The sequence below is a fragment of the Hippopotamus amphibius genome, chromosome 11 (genome assembly GCF_030028045.1).
Source record: "Hippopotamus amphibius kiboko isolate mHipAmp2 chromosome 11, mHipAmp2.hap2, whole genome shotgun sequence".
In the NCBI taxonomy this organism is placed as follows: domain Eukaryota; kingdom Metazoa; phylum Chordata; class Mammalia; order Artiodactyla; family Hippopotamidae; genus Hippopotamus; species Hippopotamus amphibius.
In genome coordinates, this window is record NC_080196.1 from 108025807 (window position 1) to 108052243 (window position 26437).

The following is a 26437-nucleotide window of genomic DNA, read 5'->3' on the forward strand; positions in this document are numbered from 1 at the left end:
TTAATGGGTACAGAGTTTCAACTTAGGAAGATGAAAAAGTTCTGGAGATGGATAATGTTGATGACTGCACTATGTGAATGTACTTAATGCCAATGAACACTTAAAAGTGGTTAAAATGGCAAATTTTATGTTATATGTATTTTACCACAATTTTTAAAAAGCAAATTAGACATAGCTGAGCAAAGAATCAGTGTACTGAATGACAGCACTGAGGAATTCCATCCAAACAAAACAAAAAAGATATGGAAAATATTAAGAGGGCTTAAAAGGCAAGAAGGGTAAAATAAGATCTAACATAGATCTAATGAGAGTTCCACTTGTAGAGAACAGCAAGGATAAGGAAACAATAATGACTGAGAGTTATCCAAAAGTGAAGGCAGACATGAATCTTCAAACTGCAGCATACTAAAAAAGATAAATTAAAAAAAATGTATACAAAGTTATATTGTAATGAAATTGCAGAACCCAGAGATCAGGAAAAGATCTTAAAAGCAACTAGAGGCCAAAAAAATGCTAAGAAATTATATTTTAACTGATAGCAGACGTCTCAACAATGATAAAAGCCTAACAAGAGCAAAGTAGTATTGACAAAGTGCCAAGGAAAAATGGCAATCAATCTATAATTCTATATCCAGCTAACCAAATCATTCAAGAGTAAAGTGAAATCAAGACATTTTCAAACACATGCACTATCAGTTATAGACTGTCACTGAAAATGCTGAAAAATGTATTCAGTAAAAAAGTAAACTGAACCTACTAATTACTAAACAGAAGAAGTATATTCAAACTAAAGAACAGTTATGATGAATCAACAAAGTAGATCTCAAACCTTACTATTAAATGAAAAGAAGAGGCAGCAAAAACGTGTATGGTGTGAAATTATGTACTTTTTTATAAACAATAATATACATTATTTATACAGATATGCATATATAAAACACAAGCATGGGAAGGATAAATACCAACTTTATGAATGGTTATCTTGGTGGCAGTAGAAAGGGGGAAGAGAAAGGAAAGAAGCTTCACTTATAAGTAATATTTTTATTTCTCTGAATAAAGAAGGATCATAAGTAAAAATGGAGAAATGTAAACATTATATGTAGATACTACTTATAAGAGTATTAAATACAAGAGGACATTTTCAAGAGTACATAGGAATACATATATTTTTCGATATTGTCCTATGTACAGTGTTCTTTTCAATATTAAAATAGTTAATATTTATGTACTATTCTATGCTGAAACACTTTATAACTTAAAATAAATAGGAAATATTTGTTTCAAAAGAAAGAAAAGAAAAATATTACTAAGAAAACAAATCTGAAACTATAAAATTTAAGCCATAATAACCTAAAACTTTTCCTGAGCATAGAAATCACTTTTGAATACTTGATAGAAGTCAACTTTTCCTTATAATTTTTCCATCATTAAATAGCACAACATAAATGTAATTCTTAATAAAACTTCTAATAAAGCCATTCAGTTGCTAGACTTACTAAGTTAAGGGAATTTAAAAGTATAAATTTCTTAGAGTTGACTAACAACTACCATCTATTTTTATGGTAATAATTCTTGTGTCACATCCAAAAGGTCAAGTAATTTAATTTTGGAGTTATAATAAGAGAATCCACTGTTAATGCTCCCCAAAAAATCAAAAACCAAAAAATCTACCTTAATAATTTCCAGACAGCAGTGGTAAGTTTTAACTTTCACTTGTAGCAAAGGGTGAGACAACATACGTAGAAACACCTTCTGACTTTCTCCTTGTAGTAATGGACTGGCCTGTGCAGATTTCCAGCTAGTGAAAAGGTAAACATCCGAGACAGTTAAGGCAAGTAAGGTATTAAACATGAGACTGAAAAGCACAGTGAAAGGGGTTTCTTCCTATTCCTATTCCTACAACTGGGATCTTATTTAACTAACCCAGAATTAATATCTACCCAAGCATTTACTTATTTCAAGGCAGAGAATATTCTCTCTTAAATAGTACAAAAAAACAAAATGTCTTTAGAAACCTATATTTAGAATGTAAAATGGTACCGCCACTATGGAAAACAGCATGGAGGTTCCTCAAAAAACTAAAATTAGAACTACCATATGTTCCACTTTTAAGTATGTATCCAAGGGAAATGAAATCAGTATCTCAAAGAGATATCTGTACTCCCATGTTCATTCCAGAATTAATCACAATAACCAATATATGAAAACAATCAGTGTCAGTTGATAGATGAATGGATTTTTTTAAATGTGGTATGTATGTGTCTGTGTGTGTGTATATATACACACATATATATATAATATATATGTAATGGAATACTATTCAGCCTTAAAAAAGAAGGAAATCCTATCATTGTGACAATATGGATGAAGCTGAAGGGCATGCTAAGTGACATAAGCCAGGGCACAGAAAAACAAATACTGCATGATCTGATTTATATGTGGAATCTAAAAAACTCAAACTCTTAGAAGCAGAGAGCAGAACTGGTGGTTGCCAAGGGCTGGGGGAAATGCAGAGACGTCAGTCAAAGGGTACAAAGTTTCAGTGATGCAGGATGGGTAACTTCTGGGGACTATGGTTAATCATGCTGTATTATATACTTGATATGTGTTAAGAGAGTAGATTTTCAATGTTCTTATCACAAAAAAAGGTAATTATGTGAGATGACTGATAGAAAAACAAATCCCATATTTAAAGGATTTTTATCACTATGGAATTTACTCTTTTCAAAAGCAATGAAAATATTAATTTTTAAAGAAAAACCTGCTCCAGTGGCCCCAAAATAAATTAACCAATGCATGATGCTTTCCAAAAATCCAAAAATCCATATAAAAGGTAGGAATAATAAAATTTACATTTAAAAAATCCTCAATTCAAGTTATTAATTACAATGCTAAAGATAAACATATGTGCTTGAATACTTGTTTGGAAAGACACCAAATGTATAAAAATCCAAGGATAATTCATGCTGATTCCAGGCATGACATTTTTAAAACTTACTCTTGAATAAAACAGTTAACTGTCCTAATGCAGCTATACATATACAGTTTAAAGGTCAAAACATAAAAGCAATTTAAACTAAAAAATAACAAGATTTAAGACCAGTTTCATTTTCATTGCTGCTAAGCTTACACACACACACACACCCATGACCTATAATAATATAACCATATTAAGAAAGAAAATATTACATCTTTGAACAAATGCAGATGATTTCCTTTATTAGGGGGAAATGCTGATGATAGGAAAAGCTACGTAAGGCTTGGTCTGCCAGTTCCACTAATTCTAAGAGATTCTTCTCTCCCTAAAAAAAGAAGCAGAATGGAATAGTAAATGTCAAGGTCATGTACAGTAAAATTCTCAACAGCTAACAAAGCAACTTCAAGAAATTAGATCATCCAGAGGCCCTGAGACTGTTCACATTTGCTTAAGTCAACCCTCTCAACAAGCACACCAAAAATGTCAGCGCAGGAGGAAAGATGTGGGGAAGAAGCCTAACTCAGCGCCACTTGAGACATTATATGATCTAACCCTGAGTGGCATGGTTCTTTGACTGCTCGACTATGGCCTTATCTCCCTACTAATTGCAGCTTAAGGCAGAACTCATGTATTTTAAGATCCACCTCCCACTTCCAACATCCTGCCTGGTTCTAGGAAAACAGAGGACGATCACTACATGTGTGATTAACTGACCATGCAGAATGCCACAGAAATAATTCAACTAAAAGGCAGTTCAAAATGCTATCATGGAGGAAACAAGATACAGTGGCATAAAGATGTGGGGAAAAGAAAATAAAAATAAACAACAGTGGATAAATAAGGAAAACTTAAAATATGAGGTTCAAAAAAACTTCACTGTAGGGACTAAACGGAATAAAAATTTTGCTCCTAATTTTTCCAAGATCTTCAGGTCCCATTTTGGTATTTTCAGACAGTAAGCAACTATTGTAATCGACATCTATTTTAAGACTCATTAACCCTTTCGTTGATAACATACTAAATAATATACTAAAAGAGATAAATAACAAACACATAATTATTGCTATAACGTGGTATGAAAAGTCATTCTACTGCCTTACAATCTAGTTCATGACTTTATGTAATAAAAAATCAGGCTCTTTCTGAGAATAAATAAAGGTCTATAAAATAAGGGGGAAAAAAACGTGTCTACAAATAAGCACTAAAACGGCCCCTATAATTCTGTTTATGTCCATGTCACCCTGTTCACATACAGTAAGCCACTTCAAAGAGGAGCTCACTAATAAAGATATTAATAATTATTGTTTTTTTTAAAAACCACTGGTCTCATGAATATACACCATTCATTAATCTAAATCTTCATTTTACTTTTTTATATAATCATACCCTTAATCTTATAATTGGGCCATTCAGTAATAATAGATTCCACCCCTAAGAATTCAATTGTTAAATGTCCATCAATTTGAAAACTATAGGTTAAATTTTCTAAATAATTTATCAAAGGAATTTTAAAGAGATATTAACAAAACTTTTTACCTCTTTCCCAACATCAGACAAGAAGTTACAGGTACACTCAATTGAATAAACAGCCTCTGCAGTTCGTTTATAAATACTGTAGTTTTCAGAATTCAGCTGTTCCAAGTAGGCCACAACAGCTTCATGAATATTTGGATATTCCAAAGAAACAGGCATGTCCAAAGAAATTAGAAATAATGCTGCTGACATAGGCTCCGGTAAAAAGTGGCTTGCCTTGAAAAATAAATTAAAAAATTAACCATTTTTACATAAATATAATAAACTATAATCTTAATGGAGTTCAACTTTTTTAGTAATTCTCTATCACAAAGTCTATGCTTTTCCAAAGAAAACTCTATCCCCCAATACATCACATCGAACACCTTTGTTCGATGCAATTTTTCTCTGCCCAAAATATCCCAAGTCCAAATTTCAACTCTTTCCCGGGCTTCCCTGGTGGTGCAGTGGTTAAGAATCCATCTGCCAATGCAGGGGACACGGGTTCCATCCCTGGTCCAGGAAGATCCCACATGCCACGGAGCAATTAAGCCCATGTGCCACGACTATTGAGCCTGCGCTTTAAAGCCCGTGAGACACAACTACTGAGCCCACATGCTACAGCTACTGAAGCCCACACGCCTAGAGACCATGCTCCACAACAAGAGAAGCCACAGCAATGAAGAGCCCGCACACAACAACAAAGAGTAGCGCCTGCTCACCGCAACTAGAGAAAGCCCGAGTGCAGCAATGAAGACCCAACACAGCCAATAAATACCTAAATTTATAAAAAAAACAAAACAAAAAACAAAAAAACTCTTTCCCAAAACCTGGGATTCGGAATACCTCCTCTTCCCCACACCAACACCAAGAACTGCTCTCCCCCTGGGCCCACACCTCGTTTATGCCTCTGCTACTGAACTGAAGGCACCAGGCCTTTTTCTCTAAGTATTTTGTGCAGGTGCACACAAACCTCCAGGAAAATGCAATAAACCCCTGAGGATATAGCCCAGGGCTTATTAACACACTGAAATGAATAACGCTAAATCAAGTATAGCTAAAGACATCTGAACAAAAATTAATTTTTATTTGGTTTTGTTTGTGCTTCAGAAGGGAAAGGAGAAATTCAACGTAATATTTAAAATAGTTCTAGAACACTCACAAAAGACTGACCTTTAATTAGTATAAAATCAAGAGGCCCAAATGAAATAGTGTATGTTTTATATCAAATCAGTTGACTTAAAACTGAAAAGATTCTTTGTTCGTTTTTTTTTAATGATTCTAGTTTTGCGATAGGATTCTATGCATCAATTAAGAAAATGAAAAGGACTGAAAATCCAACGTTCAGAGAAAATCATGTGGCAGAGTTCACTACTATGGCTGAAATGCTGCCTTTGTTAAAGTAGGTTTGGTCATAACTTTTTCATGGATAACCTATTTTAAGGATAATCGTTAACTGCCTGAACGCCTAAGAGCTAAATCGGCTAAACAATGCTTTTAAACGAAATACAGATGCCAAATGAATATCAAAAGCTAAAGGATTCAAAATTTTAGGTTACTAAGCATGAGAAAAGAAAAAGAAAACTACTAAGACAGCAGCTATTACAAAGTCAAGAAAAATTTATCTTATTCTGTGAAGGACTCTCCTAGCGGGGAAAAAAAAGGAAGAGAAAGAGAAACTAAATTACCTAGTCACCAATGATTTGCTCGCTCAGCAGATACTCACTGGGCCCCCACTGTATGCCAGGCACCATTCCAGATCCTGGGGACACAGCAGGAAGTAAAACAGAACCTTTGCCCTCACGAAGTTGACATTCCAGTGGAGAAAGAGGAGAGTAAACCATACTTGCCCGGTGTGGCTAGGAGTGCTAATAACATTTTAAAACTGGGGGATAGGGAAGATGGAGAGGAACAGAGAAGTGACAGCAGGTGGAGGCAGAGGAAGGCCTCTCTGATAAGGTAACATTCAAGTAGAGAACTGGAGGAGTCAGGAGCCATGTGGATATCTGAGGGAAAAGCATTCATAGAAGTGGGAACAGCAAGCGCAAAGGCTCAGACACAGAGTACACTTGGCAGCAAGAAGGCCAGTGGAGCCGGCACTGAGGGATGGAGTTGGGGGCAGTGGCCAGATCAGGTAAGGCCTCAGGTCATCATAAGGACCTGTCCTCAGAGGGAGCGCTGGAAGGTTCTGAGCAAGCATAAGGACGAGTCTGGAGAGAACAGATGGAAAAGACCAAGGGTGGAAGCTGAGAGACCAATGAGGAAGCTACTGCAATAAACCAGGCAAGACAGGGTGGTGGTGTGAACTCAGGAGCAGCAGTGGGAGTGGTGAGAAGAGTTCAGGTTCCAGACAGATGTTCAAAGGAGAAAGAAGGCATTTTGCAAAGGGATTGGATCTAAGTGTGTGTGAAAGACAGGAATCAAGGATGACTCTACGGTTTTCTCCTGATCAACTATCAATGAAGAATGCCCTAGAATGAAGGTGCCCTTTACTGAGACAGGAAGGACCACAAGAAGAACACATTTGTGAGGGAAGTAAAGAAGGTTTGGGACATGTTAAGTTGGAGATGTGAACTGTAAATTGAAGCTGTCAAAAAGGATACTGGATATATACATATGAGTTTGGGGTTCAGGTGACACGTGTGGTCTGGGAAGATAAGTATGGGAGGTGTCTGCAAATAGATGGCACTTAAAGACCGAAAATGGGACGATATTTCACAAGGGCCATGGCCAGTCCTGGGGTTCTACCCCTTTAAGAGATTAGGAAGATAGAGAGGAATTAGCAAAGGAGACTTAGTGAGTTGGGCGCTGTGCTAAAACAATAAATCCTAGTGGATCTATCGCCAAAGGCACTGTGCTCTAGTTTAAAAGTGCTTTCTCTGACTCTAGGCAGAAAAATAAAAATAACTGATATGAGGATTAAATAAGCACCGGGCAGAGTGTGAGGATAACACACTCAATAAATATTAATTTCCTTTCTTTCCTCTTTTCACCCCATCACTAACAAATTCTGACATTTTCACTCTGCATACATATATCGGAAACTCATCTCAGCAACTCAAAACACCAAGGTAAGGTCATACATTTAATCCTTGCATGGCCCAAGTTTATCCCCAGACTGAAGACAGCAGTCCTACGTATGTAAGCATTAGTCACATGTCAGCTGGGACTAAAAGTGAAGATATTTCAGTGGAAAGCCATTACCAGTATTAGATAACTACAACAAAAAAAGGGTCAACATTATTATCTCATTTGTGCTGGAGGAAAGGGTACAGTGTCGTTTTCTCTAAACCTTGCCACTCAGAGCAGCCCGGGCACTATCCTGGCAGGGCTTGTTAGAAGTACAGATTCTCAGGCCCTATCCAGACCTTACAGACCAGAATATGCAAGATCTGACTAACAAGATCTTTGGGTGATCTACTTGCACATTAAACTTTGAGAAACGCTGCTTTGAATCAATCAGCTATACCCAATCATTAGATTTTATATACCTCACTAAAAAAGTCAAAGTTTTGTGGTATAAATTCTTTCTTACCTGCAGTCTGCTTGGCTGAGAAAGGGTCACCAGGGGTTCTAGGATGCTCTGAGATCTTACTTCTGGCACAGAGCCAATGTTTTTAGCTCTTATTTCCCAGATATTTCCACCAAATGAAGTTAACTTCATTTGTCTTACCAATTTGATTTACCCAACCAGAACATTTTTAATAAGATTACCAATGCATTTTAACCTTTACATGGGTATTCTCCAAATCTATTTAAAATGAGCAATTATCAATTTCAAGAAAAGGTCTTCAGGGGCATTTTGCCAAAACTTTCAAATTCAGGAAATTGTTCCATAGATTCATACTGTCATTTTCTAACTTCAATATTACATACTTGGTAAATGGCAACTCAAATACTTAAAAGCCACTTTTAAGGTAGAAAGTTTCAGAGTTCAAATTCCACTTCACTTTTTGGTGGGCTAGCAACAGGCAGAGGGCAGCATAAGCTTGTACTTATATAACCTTCAGGAGAAATGTAACAGCAATCGAAGAGCATTGTTGTTTAGATCTCATTTTAAAGTTCTCAGTTAATCAATCAAAGCAGTTATGACCATTCATAAACCAATACCTTAATTACAACCTCTTCAATGACCCCATTTACTGTTCTAATAAAATTCCAAGCTACATGTTTAAAAGAGCTCCCAAAAATTACAGATATTGATTTGCCTTCAAAAACAAAAACCAAAAATAACTACCTTAAAAAAAAGAGATGGAGAGTTGGCTTTATATTATTCTAACACTAAAGTAAGTCAAATAAAATAAATTATTGATTTCTATTTTAATTGATTCCTGCCCAAATAAGCATATAGATGAAAATAATCAGGAAAGCAATAAATAAGCTCGATGCCTCAACTGACAAGTAACTTTTCCAACAGTACCTCAACCTATAGATAGATCATTCATAACACTTAATAACAAGTTATTGTAGCACTACTGATTTTTCAGTTATATAATATCATCACGTAAAGTGAGATACCTATATTTTAAATGAAACTCCAGTCTTACGTGACTTAAATTCTTCAATTTATAATGTTTATGCCTTGGAAAATTATCATTCTTTAACACAGAGTTTTATGCAGAAACATAATGACTGATGAAAAAAGTTAAAAATTAAAATGAACAGAAATGTTATTTTCCCCAAAGGAAAACACTATACTTAAAATTTAATGTTCTATTCACATTTTTCCAGATGACCTGATAATATATTGCATATACTGCATATGTGTTATTAAAAAATGGAGTTTAAACTACATGCTCTGCAGAATTCTAGGGAACAAAAGGACAGATGGCTATAAAGAAGGAAAACGAAAGGCACAGCAAATAGTTCTTTAGCTGCAGTAATTCCTCCCATACCTTCAATTAAGCGTGATGCCACACCTTTCCTTTTGCAGTAAGTACACTATGCAAAACTCGCATGAGTCATTTGAGATATTTTTACCACTAACGTTCAAATTCAGAGATATAACCTCCATTGAAAAGTACAGTCCATAAGATGATTTAAAAGAAATATTTACACCTACTAAAATCACCTTTAACATACCATCACATAATGGAATAGTATTTTGCAATAAAAATTAACAAACAACTGCTACAAGCAACAACAATGAATCTCAAAAAAAAACAAACAAAAAAAACTCAAGCAAGTACATACTTTATAAGTCTATTTACATAAAGCTCAAAAACAAACTCTTCTAGGATGACAGAGGCCAGAAAGGAGTTTAGCTTGGGGGGGTGGGGACAGGAGAGGTAACGGACAGAAAAGTCTGGTCATGTTCTACTTCATGTTCTGGAGGGTGGTCGCTTTTTAAACATACACTCACTTGGTAAAAATGCACTGAAATGTGCACTTTTCTAAACATATTACACCACAGTTTTAAGTTACCTTAAAAAAAAAAAACTTTACAAAATTAGCGAGTTTTTTCCTATCAATTGATTTGTCAAAACTAATCAACAATGTCAGCCATTTCTTAATTTCTGCATTTCCAGTATAATCTTTGTACCCCATGAAATGATCGGAAGGAATTTACAACAGGAGAGAGAATGTAACGCCCAGTAAACCACAAATAAGCCGCACAATCTGCCTTACCTTTTCAACAGGAAGAAGCGTCTGCAGCAGTCGGACTGCAAGCAGCGAGATGCTGACAAAGGCCATTCTGTGGTGCACCAGCATTGCCTCTGGTTGCTCCAAACTGACACTGCTTTTATGGTAGCACATGGTGTCTCCAAGGGACCCCAACACCGCGAGCAGTTTCTCTTTCTGCAAACATTTGAACACAAAACAGAGGAAGACAATCAATCGTAGGGGCCAATATGCAACTATCATGGAGAACAATACAAAACGTTACGGTTAAATAACACAAATGTATTCCTCTCTATAAGAATAACCAGGGACTTCCCTGGTGGTCCAGTGGTTAAGACTTGGCACTTCCAACGCAGGCAGCACAGGTTCAATCCCCAGCAGTGGAACTAAGGTCCCATATGCCACACAGTACAGCCAAAAAAAAAAAAAAGTAATCATTTAAAAAAGAAAAAAAAAAAAGAATAACCAATACATGCTAAGACACTTAACAGCAGGAAAGAGTGATAAGCATACCTAAATCTTTTAAAAAGCTAACAATTTTTAAGTATTTAATATGAAGAATTCTACCTAATAATAAACAAAATACAAAAACTTAATGAACCATAAGTTCCTCCTAGTTTCTAGTGCTTAATTGTTCCACCTGTTAACACTGCATGTAATTTCTCATCCAGTATTTATCTGATGAGTGTATGCTTAACACAGTGGCAGGTATGTGGGGGAAAATGCATTAGTTCAAGAGACATGATCCCTGCCCTCAAAGTGATCCCAAAGTTACTAAAGAAATGAAACAGGGAAAGTCAAATAATTAACAAACAATGAAATATTAAATTGTATAATCTCTCTCTCTTTAGGTAATAAGGTTGTTTCACAGCTAATGTTCCACCATCATAAATTTCTAGATAGCTTACTACTTACTTAAATAGAAGTTATATCTTTTAAATTGAAAGGTATGCATAAAATATGAAGAGAAAGCTAAAATATAGTAGACTAACTGGCAAATCATAACAGAGACCAAAATACATTCTTGGTATGTTGACGTGACCCTATCAACAAGCTGCTGAAAGGACAGCATCAGAAAAAGGGTTGAACAAAAAAAGCACTGGAGTTCTCACTCTTAACTTTCCATGGAAAATATATGAAAATTAAAATGAGAAATTACCTGTAAACTAAAAAAAAAGTTTAATCTATGTCAGAAATTTCTTAATTCAAGGATAAATATAAGGGAAACAAAACTAAAAGGTATTGGGCCTATAAAAGTTACATAAAGTATCAAAGCCACAACAAGATACACTTCACATCCATTAGGATGGACATTATCAAAAATAATAGAAAATAAAAAATGTTGACAAGGACGTGGAGAAAGTGGAACACTTGTGCATTACTGGTGGGAATGTAAAAGGTGCAGTCACTGTGGAAATAGTATGGCAGCTCCTCAAAACATTAAACACAGAATTACCATACGATCCAGCAATGTCACTTCTGGGTATATGGCCAAAAGAGTCAAAAGCAGGGATTTCAAACACTTACTTGTACATCAATGTTCACAGCAACATTATTCACAATAGCCAAAAGGTAGAAATGTGTCTATCAACATATGAGTGGAAAACAACATGCAGTAGATGGTATACGTACAATGAAATATTATTCAGCCTTAAAAAGGAATGATATTCTGACACATGCTAGAAAAAGATGAGTCTTGAAAATATTAAGTAAAATAAGCCAGATACAAAAAGACAAATACTGTATGATTCCTCTTATATGAGGTACCTGAAATATTCAAATTCATAAAGAAAGAAGGTAGAATAATGGTTATCAGGGACTGGGGCAAGGGCAGAGTGGGGAGATACTGTTTAGTGGGTATGGAGCTTCACTCTGAGATAATGAAAAAGTTTCGGAGACAGATAATGGTGACAATTGTACAACAATGTGAATGTGCCTAATGCCACTGAATTATACACTCAAAAAAAGCTAAATAGTAAATTTTACATTATGTATGTTTTACCACAATTTTAAAAATTATATAAAGGAGTAAACACTTTTTGTTACTTACATGGACCATTCAATAAATGTAAATTTTAAGGTAAACACAAATAAAATTAAAACCATGATACTTTCCAAATCACTGCAGAAGTAAAAGGAAGATAAAATAATCTATACAGTAAAAAAGAAAAAGGAAACAAAAGACAGCAAAGCTTTTGCATGAAGACCAAGTATAATAACTGTACTAAAAATGGTTAAATTTTCCTATAAGTGAAGTATGATTTCATACTGAAGAAAAAAATCAAAAATTAATAATTTACACATACAAAAAAGACATTATATTTGTGCATAAAAGGTTAAAAATTAGTGTAGTGAAATATGAACAAAAATCTATGAAATATGAATAATGAATAATTCAGAACAAAAAAACTAGATAAAGTGGTAATTTTCTATTGATGAAATGCATAATAGAGCGTAAAGACCCAACATGTGTGAGTCACTGTGGTCTGAATAACATAAATATCAGGCAAAACCTTTAGGTGTATTTACAGGTTTTAACTCAGTCTTTTTGACTTAATTAATAAATTAAACAGATACAAACTTTGAACATTTGTCAAAGACTACAACTCCTCAGGTTCCCAAGGAACACTGACTAAAACTACCCATTTACTTAATCGCAAAAAAAGGTCAATGTATATTTAAGACTATGTTCTCTGAGCTCACGGAAATAAAACTAAAAATTTTAAATTTAAATCAAAAGTAGGGCCACCCTTACAAAACGAAAATAGAAAAATTTAATAGCACTTATATTAATAACCACTGGTCTAGAGAAAACAAATTGGAAACACAGTGGCAGTCTTATTACTGGACTGGCAATTCTTCCACACAGTGCTTCTCCATTAAAATACTTTTATATACCTACAAACAACATATCTCTGTTATTCAAGACGAACTTTGACAATTTACAGTTTAAATCAATGAACATATTTAAGACCTCAGTATTGTAAGGCTTTTTGTAAAAATCTATTTACTTGTGAAATTGTTTCAAAGAATCAAATGTACTTCTCAGAACAGTATAAAAAGGAAGTTACTATAAGAATCAATCTTGAAGCTTTTACTATTACTAACACTTCCTCTAAGCCAAAAAAAAAAAAAAGTGTTTTATTTTCAATGTTTTAGGAAAAGAAAGGATTTTAAAACAATACTATCTGGTCCAAGGTTTTAATTTGCTGGGCTAACGATAATTAAACAGCTGTAAAACAGTTGATGCCGGAAAAAAAAAAAATTCCAGTTTTCAGAGACTATTCAAAGCTTTTACAAAATTACAGAATTAAAATATAAGCAAAATATTCTAAATATTCCCAGTGAAACAGAATGTACAGTGCAAACAACTTCTCCACTATCCACACAACATCAAACAGGGTTTGGAGTCTGTAAAGCATATGAAGTGCCTCTCCCCCACATGCTCCCAGCCTCACACTCCCCACTCCCCTCCCACAAGGCAGCCAGTCCCTGCTCCACATGCACGTCTCACCAGGCACTGCACCACATCAAAAGGCTTCTGTGAGCAGATCCCACCTGACCCTCCAGCCTCTCTCCCACCAGACCCACCTCACACTTGATGCTCTGGTGGCCTGCGTTCCTCCCAACAGCCCTACCCTTGACCACCAATGAGCACTATTCACTCTTCCCCATCATCCTCTCCCCCTCTGCCAGATAAAAAACCTGACCTTTACCTTAGCCAAATCGTATTCATAATTTAAACTCAACCCAGTCACGATTTACAAAAAGCCCTCCCTGAGACTCCCTCCTTGGGAGTGTCTTCAAAGCACCCTTGGCCCGTGAGAAGATACTCAACGTTACTAGTCAGAGAAATGCAAATAAGAACAACAGTGAGGTATGACTTCACACCTATCAGAATGGCTATCAACAAAAAGACCACAAATACAAATATTGACAAGGATGGAGAAAAGGGATCCCTTGTACACTGTTGGTAGGAATGTAAATTGATGTAGCCGCCATAGCAAAAAGTATAAAGGTTCCTCAAAAAACTAAAAAGAGACTATCATATGATCCAACAATTCTACTCCTGGGTTTATATCTGGAAAAAAAATGAAAACAATTCAAAAACATACATGCACCCCAATGTTCACAGAAGCATTATTTACAATAGCCAAGATACGGAAACAACCTAAGTGACCACCAACAGATGAACAGATAGAGAAGACGTGGCACATACGTACACAAACGCACCCACATATACATACAATGGAATATTAATCAGCCATAAAAAAGAATGAAATCTTGCAATTGTGACAACACAGATGGACCTAGAAAGTATTATGCTAAGTGAAATAAGGCAGATAGAGAAAGACAAATAGTGTATGACTTCACTTATATTTGGAATCTAAAAAACAAAACAAATGAACAAACTTAACAAAACAGAAACAGACTCAGATACAGACAGCAAACAGGTAGTTGCCAGAGGGGAAGGGAGGCAGGGAATGACTGAAACAGGTGAGAGAGACTGAGGTACAAAACTTCACATTTCAAAATAAACGAGCCGTGGGGATGAAAGGCACAGCATGCGGAATGCAGTCGATGTTCTCTCTATCTCCCACGAGAGTGAGAAGAACTGCTGCTTACTCATCTTGCACCCCCAGTGTCCAGTGTCAACCAGAAAATAATTCACAGCCTAAAAGTTGAGCGTTATATTTTATTCGGCAGGAATTTTTAGGACTTCAAGCAGCATTTCAAGTAACCCTGAGAGAACTGCTCCGAGGAGGCAAGGAGGGGAGCCAGGTTATATAGAAGTTTTGTAACAAAGGGCAAGTAGTCTGAATGTCAAAAAATTATTGTTAATTAAAGAAAACCAGATATCTCCAGTTAAGGAATTTAGCGCTTTACTATGTATGGGAAGATGCAAGAGTCTGGGCTCACTGAAATCATTCCTTCAATGTGCACCTCAGCTATCTGGGGCCAGTATCCCATGTGTTCATATCCTGAAGTTTCCCCAGGGCTCACCATGGGGAGTGGCTGCAGTCTGATGGCTGCTAGATGGCACGTACTCCTTTCCTTCCTGAGTTCCCCCAGGGCTCACAGGCTCACCATTGGTGGTGGCTGCAATCGCGATGGCTGTGACATCCTTTGTTTACTGATATGGCAGGCAATATTCCATTTATCACCAGCATATAATAGGCAATCAAAGAATGTTTGGTGAACTAAGCTGTCTCTGGACTGGCAGGCAGTAGCAGGGAAAGCATATGCTAATTAGAGATCCCACTCAGCCAATTACAAATTCACAATCTGCTTCCATTACCCTTCTTGAGCCCTTCCTGGATACCAAGCCCTCCTCTCTAGAATCTTTCACTATCCTCTCAACTTCACTTGAACTTCAACCAGCAATTCTTCCAACATGCCTGGAAATCTAAGTTATTAGCTCATAGCAGGTCAGATGGGAATTTAGAAGGAATGAGTCATAAAGGAGAAAAGACTGCTTTTCATGACATCAAGTGACAGCAGTGACAGAAAGAAGACAGACAAAAAATGAACAGAAGACAGCCCCAAGAGCCTGGGGTTATCTGGCATGAGGAGAAGATCCTTACTCTGTGGACCTAACTTACCATGTGAATAAGGAAAAAATAAACTTAATTTCATAGGAAGGCAAAGAAAGGATGACATACTTCAGGTCATCCTAACTTTTACAAGTGCTTATCGAAAAAACTTTTTACGTTAACAAAATATAATAATTTCAGTGAAAATATTTTTTTCTTTTATTTACTTCGAGTGAAATAAAAATATTCAATTTGTGGGGAAAAAAATTTCTTTGACTATGCTTATACAAGCTGAGTTATGGAATTCCAGACATGAGTGCTATTAGCACTCTTCAGAAAGATCTAGAGAATTGATTACATATCCTCAGGTATCTAATTACTGAATTGGTCAACATTTATTATCTTTAATGACAACAAAAATATATTTCTGCTTTCTTTTTAAACTTGGCAAAAGTAGGGACATTGAGAAATCCTACTTAATTGTCTGCTTCTATTAATACATAGCTCAAAGGAATGAGATTTTTCCTAGGAAGCATTTATTCTTTTAAATAAGTAAGTCAAATATAATTTCCAGCAGTACTGTTTTATTTAACATTTCCAACATACCAATTGGCACTTGTACAACAGATTTAACCTTTAAAATAAAAATAATTCATTGAATCATAAAAGACCAGCAGCCAAAAGTTAAAAGTGAATGACTAACTTTTACAGATAAATGTTCTGGCCAAGAAATTTAAGCTATTTTAAGAAGCAACTGATAAAACATTCTTCACACTCCTAAGGAAAAACTCACTGTTGAAAACCTTCAATATGTGAAAATCTTCTAAAAGTACTACAAAATAGTGTGATAACCTTAAGGACTAACAGAAAACTAAGATTAAGAATTATTATCCCTATTTTATAAATAAAGAAACTGAAGGACTTGAAATAATATTATAATATTATACCTATTGTAAAATACTTATGTCTTTTTTCAAGCGATTTGTGTATATAAAAAAAAATTGGGGGAGTTTTTCCACACATAAGTATTGGTACTAAGTAAACATCAGAATTTTATTTATTTTTTGTGTTCTAACTTCTATACACAAGGATTTCAGGCAGCCTATTAAACAAAGTTTAACAAAACATAGACAGACCTAGGTCAAAATAACGTAGAGAAAAAAATTGGTAACTCTAAGAGTCAATATATATTTTTATGACTGATAAATTTTACTTTCACTTCTCTGACAAGGAAAAAAAAGGAAAAAAGAGGCATAAGTTACCAGTTCATTAACAGAAAAATAGAAGTTCTTCAAAGAAAACAAGCTCATCAGATGATAATTTCAAAATAAAAGATACAAAATGACACATGGTTTATGATATATTGATATGTAAAAAAAAGGATATGGTTTCCATTACATGGAGACATACTCTTAGTAGGTCAGAGATTTCTTAAATATTATGTTGTAATATAACGTTCCTGAGCTCCTGTTCATGTGTTGATTACTTATGCAATATATTACTTATCAAAATACTTCAAAAAGAAAAATATTTAGTGCCATACTTTCTAAAATTATCTTCCCTACTGAAACACAAATAGCAAAGAACAAAGCATCCAGCAATAAAATGAACTACATTTGAATGCTGCAACATGGCTATATCTCAAAGTAATCACATTGAAAGAAACGAGACGAAAAAGCATACAAACAATGAGTTCATTCATACAAAATTCTAGAAAATACAAACTAATCTATACAGTGTATGTATCCATATGTCAAATGTATCAAAAAACTTTAAAAAATATGTGCAGCTTATTATATGTCAACTATATTTCAATAAAACTGTTAAACACCCACACATATATTCACACACACACATAGATGAATAAATAATAAGAAATGTGCAAAAGCTATATGAGGAAAATACTGCTGAAATTCAAAAATGTAGATTTCAAGAAATGGGAAGCATGTTTTTCTCAAGATGTGGAAAGAATATTTCAAACTATGATTCAAAATCCAGAACTAATTTTTAAAAAAAGAAAGAAACTGATAAATCCAGCTACATAAAAATAAATAAATCAATAAAGGCTTCTGCATGGTCAAAAGTGTCATTAGGAGAGTCAAAAAAAAAAAAAAAAAAAACCAACAACAACAACCTAACTGGGGAAAATGGTTGCAACATTTCAGAAAGTCAACATCCTCAACATACAAAGAGCTCTTGAAATTCAAGAAGAACAAAAGACCAAAGACCCAAAAGAAAAATGGATAAAACCCTAGACAGTTTACAGAAAAAGAAATGAAAATGGCCCTTAAAGCTACAAAAAGATGCTCAACTTTACTCACAGAGAAGTGCAAGTAAATACCATACTGACATACTATATCTCATTTATCAGGATGGCAAAAATCTGAGGTTCAATTACAAACCCTACTGCTGAGTCAGTAGGAGAAACTGCTGGTGAGTGAATGAAATGGTATAGCTATGTAAGAGGATGTGACAGTATCTACAATTAAAAAAACATTTACTTTTGGGGACTTCCCTGGTGGCACAGTGGTTAAGAATCCGCCTGCCAATGCAAGGGACACGGATTTGATCCCTGCTCCAGGAAGATCCCACCTGCAGCGGAGCAACTAAGCCCGTGCACCATAACTATTGAGCCCGCGTGCTGCAACTACTAAAGCCCACGCACCTAGAGCCCTTCCTCCACAACAGGAGAAGCCACCACAATGAGAATCCTGTGCACTGCAATGAAGAGTAGCCCCTGCTTGCCACAGCTGGAGAAAGCCCATGCAGCAATGAAGACCCAATGCGGTCAAAAATAAATAATAAATAAATAATAAATTAATAAATAAATCTGGAAAAAAAAATACATTTACTTTTTGATACAGCATTCCTACTTAAATAAATCTACCCTAGAGACACACTTATACAAGTATGAAATGATATGCACAATTACTCATTTCACATAATTTTTGTTAGCAATAATGCCTCTCAATAGGGAAAGAATGATACCACTAACTATAAGCAACCCTAATGGACTGTTTTTGGTCTTGATGTGCATTCCTGCATTAAAAGTAACCAGAATCTCTGGAGAAATGGCCTATTCCAGACTATGTGCAAAATAAGCCTGGGATCTACTGTGTTTAAAACAAAGAAAGCTTTCAAAGACTAATGAGACAATGAAACCAGCGTAAAAGGACCAAGATAAAATAAAATACTAATATTATTACCCATATCCCAAGGAAAGCCTTTATGCTCACCATATCTATAGCAAAAAGACTGCTGTCATCCCAGATATCTGCTGAAATCGCTTCACCAATAAGTACCATATCCTCTGCAAGCAACTCCAGAACTCTTATTATCATTTGTCTACTACCTAAGAATACAAATAGGAGAGAGATAAGAAAAAAAGTTAGCTTTCAAATAAAGCTGAATATCACACTGCCCAATGCTCTGGTTAGGTAATGCCCCCAAATTCTCATTTCTCTTTTTATTTTTTGATGTTTTTAGAATTGTTATAAGACATGAAGAGGGAAGTTACAATATACAATCACCATTAGACTTCTGACTTCTGTTTCAATCACAACACTATTTAACTATTGTACAAAAAAAACAAAAGTGCTTAAAGTGGGAAAGATACTCAGGAAGAGAATAATAATAATCTAAAACACTGCGATATAGATTAAAATAACTTTTCAAATTCAGAGACCATTCATGTTACACGTAATAGGTGACAAAACACAGGTTAAGTTGAGAAGACACAGTCTAATAAATTTCCCACTTAGGACTGGAAGCCTTAAGACGTCTCATGAATTAGTAGTTTCCTACACGGGAGTTGCCTGGGAAACCTACTCTCATCTTAAATCCTAAAAACATTCCAGAAGAAACGGTACTGTCAGAGTCACACCCACCTGAGAAATCTCCCTTCTTAACAGAGACAGAACAAAGGAATTCCACCACCCATCATTCTGAGCAAGGTGAATGTTGAATCAAGACTTTCCTGAGGCCAATTTCTAATGCATAAAAGTAAAACAAACTACTAGATCATAAGGATCTAGATTAATTGTTTCATTAGAACAGCTGGAGCAAATTCTCTCAGAAATCTCTTATGACATTGAACAATTACAAATTATGCAATAATTTGCTACAAAAGGGCAGGAGAACATTTAGAAAATTTTATGTACCATGATACAGCTTTATAATTATCAATCTGACTTTTTACAGCAAATTAAGAAAAGGTTAAATGCAAAATCATTAAATCTAAAACTGCTCTCCTCAGTATACCATGCAGGCAAACATATACACTTAATGATGCCAAAGTTCAGCTCTTCCTTCATGTCACATTATTAGTACATGAATTAATACATACTCCTCACTCCCAGAAGCAGAGTTTTTCAGTCAGTGAGAAGTTAAGGTATAGAGTTTTCCTCACAATAAAAAAACTGTTAATATTCCCAAATACACACCTACTTCCTGCCTTCTTCCCCATCACTCCCAAGCAGGCAAAAAATAGCCACAGGACTTAAAGAACCATTAGCATGGGATACATTTTTCACTCAGCCAGTATAAACCAAAAAAAGCAAAACTTGTTTATTTTGTATGCATATTTCGACAAGTTTATCATGTACTTAAAGTGTATATATTTAGAGAATAAAAATCATTTATTCCAAATCTTTCTTTACTGTGCAAAATGCAAAGTGCATGGACTTTGGTCTCAGAACTGTAGTTCAAGCCTCTGTTCTTTGCTGTTTGACTCTGGATAAGTTTCTAAAGCACTCTAAACCTCAGCTTCCTCATTGTAAAACGGCGAGAAAGCAGTAACTACCACTAAGGGATGTATAAAATGGACTTGTGTGAGGAGTGCACGGAATAAGGTGCACAAGACCACATCTGGTAGCCGAGCACAGCATGGACTCAACACGTGGTAACTTGTTTGATTACTAGACTCTGCTGGACATTGGCCATACTGTTATCCTTCTCATCACTCTCCACTAAAATCACAACTGCATCCCAGGGTATATACTGCAGTACATCTTCACAAACTTACCCAGCACACCTGAGAGAAAACGTAACTCCAGAATATTTGGGTTTTCTGAGTTTTATTTTGTTTTTTAAGAAAAAGAAATTACTGCAAAGGTACACATCCAGTGTTGGGGTTTGTTTTGGCTTTTAACACATTTTGTAGCTCAAGTAAAAATTGAACGGGAAGAGTGAACAACTGAAAGCAACTCAAAAATTTTCTAAAGAGCAAAGCCAAATAGTTTTTTATTCTGGTCTATTCATGCCAGTCCATCTTCTCTAACTTACTCCAGTTGCTTTGTTTTTTCAGCGCTTATCTTTAAGATAGCCAAACACAAGTGGAAGTCTGTGCAATAAGAGGCCAGAAATGGAAGGGGGTACTCCATCTGAACAGTGCTGCGTGGCATCCACGTTTAATTAAGACCTTACTAAGCTCTTAGGAATCTGTATCCCAAAAGGTAAGTAAAGACAGGTTTTAAAGCTCCTCAGATAGATAAAAAGCAAAGAAGAGAAAAATTAGAGTCCTAGCAAACAGACAAAACAAAGTATATAAAAAGAACTCTGACTTCAGGGACAACCAACCTGTTCTTAAGAGAGGAGCAGCCGACTCCAGGATGGAGACGCAGAGCTGGGGCAGGCTCAGCTGCTGGAAGCGCAGCTCCAGCGCTTCCTCGGCCTCTAGCTCCGGCAGGTCCAGGTGCACCATGTCCAAAGGGGAAGGGACAGAGACCCTGGAGTTGACATGAGCGTGACTGCTACTTCCACTGTAAAGCAGACAAGGATGACAACAACCCTTGAGTACGGAAAGCCCACAAACAGATGTGCTGCGTAGCTGCTGCCTGTATATTAGAAGCCGCAGGCTGGGCACAACTATATTGCTCTATGAAACAATTCTGGGCAGGTCTGGAGAAACCTCGACAAATTTATGAGATTAAATTCCATAAAGATGGCTCAAAATTGTAAGTGAAGAGAATGCATTTATATGTTGCTTTTCAAATTGATGTTCTCAAAACGTGTCAACGTTCCTACAGCAGCAATCAACATTAGCCCTGACAGCCCACCCATTTCTAAAGGGAAGCAAACATTCATAGCAAAGTTCTTCCGTAACTTATAAAGGCAAAACTAAATAGTTCATGTGGTTTCCTAGATTTTCTGTGATTTTCACCAAATGTTCTAAGTAAGCCAATGTTAGCAACTGAAGAATGCTAGAAAATGCCAGAAAAACATGATGAGAAATGGATTACTTTATTTAGTACAGTCAACATCATAGGATTTTGAAAACGTACCCAAAAATGGAATATCCCATCTTTCTTGGCTTTCTTTATAAAAAAAATTCTTACCTTGGGTGTAAAGGGGTGGGGTGGGGATAAAAGTGCTATAAAAAGGCTTGAACTTCACATTTACAAAGCACCTCAAAATGTTGACTTTTGATGTTATCCACAATTGAAGCTGAATCACAGAGATGCACTAATGCTACTGAACATGTAAAACTCCCCAATTTTAATACATTTTGTCATTTCTTCAATTCCAATATACCAAGCATCCCAAAATATGGAAATGAGCTGGGCTTCTCTCAAATTCTGGAAGGTCCCGGGAGGAAGTTCACTCAGGAGTGAAAATTTACAAGCATGTAGCATGCTAGATATAGCTCAGAGAATGAGGTAGAGAGAAAACCACGCCCAATCAACAGCAGCTACCCTGTAAGGAAGAGGAGCACAGGCTCTTGGACCAGACCGTCCAAACCTGCTCTCTATCAGCTGCATAAACTGGGGGTCGGCAGCCACCTCGCCAAACCTCAGGCTCTGCTACAACATGATGATAATAATAATACCAATCCCATTACAGGACTGTTATGAGGACGACCACAGGAGACAAAGCATGGGAAGCACCTGACGTAACACCAAACACACAGCAAGCGTCAGTGTTTGGCTGGAACAGCAGTCGCCGTGTCACGAGAAAATCATCAAGCCAACAGACAAGGGCTGGTCTCACTGAGCATTCAGCAGAATGACACTAAAGAAAAGACTAAGAGGTTTTTAAGATGCTTGTAGCCTAAGGACGAAGTAACATACAAATAGCATGCCAATTCCTTTAAGAAAACTTAATGTACAAAATTCTTTCTTTATACAAACAAATAAAATATCATAAAATATGCACCTTGAAAGGGACTTTGTTTCATACATTCTCCAATCATTCCCTTTAATAGTAAACACTGATGCATTTAAATTATGATTAAACTTACAAAAATGGGTTCAAAATGTTATCAAAATGTATCACAGCATTTAAAACTATGCTTTTAAACTAGATCACACTCCATCTGTGGCTGCTAAAAACAACTTAGCGGGTCAGAATCACCATATTTTTGATGAAATAGAAACACACTATGTAACGCATGGAATCAGAGAACAATTCTGTGAATATTTTGCTTTGGTGCCACACACGCATCCACATGCACACATGCACACAGTACATGTCTGTGAACTGAGTACTGAGTTGCAGTGTAATACTTATTTCTTACTGGGGGTCATGGTCAAAAAAATATGAAAGTCACTGGTTTAACACAAGGCCAATACCTGTGCTAATGTTTCAAAAAAAAAGACGAAAGAGAAAAATAATGATCTCCCTCTAAAAGTGAAACACACACACAAGTTAGCCTGGCTTCTCTACGGTCACCTGGAAGACACGGCATCCCAGTCCTGGCCATCTCCCCTGGGCCGCTGGCCTGAGCGTCCCACCACAGAAGGCCGAGGGCTGCTGCTTCCTGGGGAAGGGTTCTGCGAATGATGAGTGACTCTTGCTTCATGACAATAAGACAGAGAAGAATTCTGGGAAACTGTATCTGGGGAAAAAAGAAACAAAATAAAATTATCCCTTGGTGGAGACAGATTACTGATTATGTAGTTTTTATCATTCTTCCAAAAAAAATAATTAACAAAATTAAGATAATAGAAATGTTTCTATGAGGTAAAGGTCAACTTTTTCTGCAATACTCCCTTAGCACATTTATGTCATAACTAACTAACCTGATTACATGGAACCTTCCAGCCAACACTGTTCACTTACAACTTAGAGACCAACTCACGCACTCTCCCACTTAAAACACCCCAACAGACCCTTCCTCAAACCATGTGCAAAATTAACTCAAAGTGGATCAACAACCTAAACATGAGTTAAAAACCATAAAGCTCTTAGCAGAAAACATAGGGGTGAATCCTAATGACCTTGGATTTGGCAATGAATTCTTAGATATGACACCAAAACCACAAATAACCAAAGAAAACATAGATAAACTGGGCTTCAACAAAATTTAAAACTTTCACGCATCAAATGACATCATCAAGAAAGTAACAACCTACAGAATGGGAGAAAATATTTGCAAATCATATACCTGATAAGGATTTAATATCCAGGAAATACAAATAACTCATAAACTCAACAATTAAAAAAAACCATACAATTTAAAAATGAGCAAAAACTTTTATTTTTTTTCCCCCGGTTGCTTGGAGTTTATTTTCCACTTGGTACAAGGCACAGGGTTATGGGGTGTCAGGAGGGCTCGCATGTGGCTTGGATAGTAAAGAGTGGGGTTCTCTTAACTTCCTTTTTGGTGTTTTGCTGTTTTGATATTATTAAAAACCCAACTGCTTCCGCTGGCTGCAGCCTGCTTAATCTTGGGGAGGGGAAGAAGGGCGGCGGGGAAGGGGGGCCCTGAGGAGCCTAGGGCCTTGGAAGGAAGCCTGGCAGCTGGTGGTGGCCACTCAGGACGGGGGGGCTGCAGTTGGTTTTGCCAGGCTGGCTGCCAGGCTGCTGCTTCCCGACGGCTTCCCAAGCCAGGTCACAGGTGATCACGCCAGTGGAGGCCTGGGTAGGTTCCGAGTGCTCTGGGGACTCCAGCACTGTGGCCACGGATGGGAGAGTAGACTTCCCGAAAAAGAAGCTAGCCCACCAGTGTCCTGGGTCAGCTCTGGGGAGACCTGGGGGGTGGGGGATGGCTTCTCCAGGGTACGCAGCACTTCCGCAGGAGCTGTTACTGGAAGTGGAGCTCAGGTGGCGCCGGTAGTAGTCGTGGGTGGCCATGAGCGAGCCGCTGCGGGGATGGCTGCCATGCTCTTGCTCGTGGGCTAGTGGAAACCTTGGCGGCGACCCCTCGTGGGCCTTGGCGCGCAATCAGGGACGGCGGGGACACGGGGCGCTACGCTACTGAGCCCATTTGCGAAGGAGGCCAAGGACGGCTGCTCCACAACCTAGACGCACGGGGCAAGCAAAGACTTTAATAGACATTTCTCCAAAGATACATGAATGGCCAATAAGCATGTGAAAAGTCACTAGAGAATCACTAGTCATCAATCAGGAGGCATTAGGGAAATGCAAATCAGAGCCACAACGAGATACCACCTCACACCTACTAGGATGACTAGGACTGAAAAGAAAGAAAGAGAAAGCGCTGGAGAGGCTGTGGCGAGACCGGAAGCCTCATACGTTGCTGGCAGGGATGTAAAATGTGGCAGCCACTGCAGAAAACATTTTGGTGGTTCCTCGGGAAGCTAAACACAGAATTAACAAAGGACCCAGCAGTTCTCCGCTCGGGTATATACCCAACAGAACTGAAAGCAGTGACTCGAACAGATACGCCAATGTCCACGACAGCATCACTCACAATAGTCAAAAGGTGGGAACAGCCCCCACATCTACCAACAGACGAATGAACACAGTGTGGTGCATACATACAACGGAATATTATTCAGCCATAAAAATGAATGAAGTTGTGACACGTGCTACAACATGGGTGAACCTTGAAAACACGATGCTAAGTGAAATAAGCCAGACGAATACTGTACCACCCCACCTACATGAGGCACCTCGACAGAAAACAGACTAGAGATTACCAGGGGCTGCGGAGGGAAGGGGAAATGGGGAATGCTCCTTAAGGCTTACAGTTTCCATTCAGGATGATACAAAAGGTCTGGAAACAGATGATGGTGAGGATTGCACAACAGTGTGAATGTCTTTATAAAATCCTTGCCAATATCTGCAAGTCCCATTACACCCTGGCCCTGGGCCCCCTCTCTAACCTCACCTCATTCCCCTCTCTGCACCCCGACCCCATTTACTACTCTCCACTGACACCAGCCTGACTTTGGTCCCCCAAGCATGTGGCCCTCATGGCCGAGGCCTCCAGCCTTCCTGGAATACTCTTCCTGATGCTCTTCAAGTGCAGGTCCCTTCTCAGCCTTCAGGTTGCCTCCAGTCAGAGACCCTCCCTGACCATCCTGTCCAAGAAGGCCACATCCCCGGTCACGTTCTGTCACATCACCCTTCTTATTCCCTTTGAGCACTTCGTTATCTGAAAAGGTGTCTGTTTACTACCTGTCCCAACCTTCTACAGCATAAGCTCATAAAGGTGAGGACCTTATCTGTTTCATTCAGTGTTATACCCCCTAGAGTACTGGTTGGCACACAGTAGGTGATAAATATTTATTTAATACATGAAGAAATCTTCTGATTTATCCACTGTTTTTACCAACATTGTAACTTTTTCTGATGAAATACAGGGTACCCACAAGCTCTCAAGAATGTTAATGAGCAAACCCCGTGCACCTGGGGTCTACAATAAAGCTAGTACAAAGCATAAACATTCAAGTAGCACGGGATCAGTGAAACGCTCAACAAAATAGGCCTTAACTATGAAGCATCATGACAAACCACTGTGACTTAATATTCGACTTTCAATGTATATTGTATAAGTGCACAGAAATCCTAATCTGTAAATGCTAGTTTGACAAGGCCAGCCTAGTAC

At 37.2% G+C, this 26437-nt stretch overlaps 1 protein-coding gene across 9 annotated transcripts in view; it reads right to left on the minus strand.

Moving 5' to 3' along the window:
* RTTN (rotatin) overlaps positions 1–26437 on the minus strand; it is a 139093-nt gene that overhangs the window by 105126 nt on the left and 7530 nt on the right. For 8 of the 9 annotated variants that reach the window (XM_057700124.1, XM_057700127.1, XM_057700128.1 and 5 more), the window contains exons 8-14: positions 23314–23479; positions 21223–21404; positions 18882–18997; positions 10118–10288; positions 4514–4726; positions 3190–3302; positions 1672–1798 (exon numbers count right to left, since the gene is read on the minus strand). In XM_057700124.1, coding sequence (XP_057556107.1) covers positions 1672–1798; positions 3190–3302; positions 4514–4726; positions 10118–10288; positions 18882–18997; positions 21223–21404; positions 23314–23479 — 1088 coding nt within the window. Of the gene's footprint in view, positions 1–1671; positions 1799–3189; positions 3303–4513; positions 4727–10117; positions 10289–18881; positions 18998–21222; positions 21405–22529; positions 22737–23313; positions 23480–26437 lie in introns of those variants that run through there. The other variant, XM_057700132.1, reaches the window with a different exon arrangement.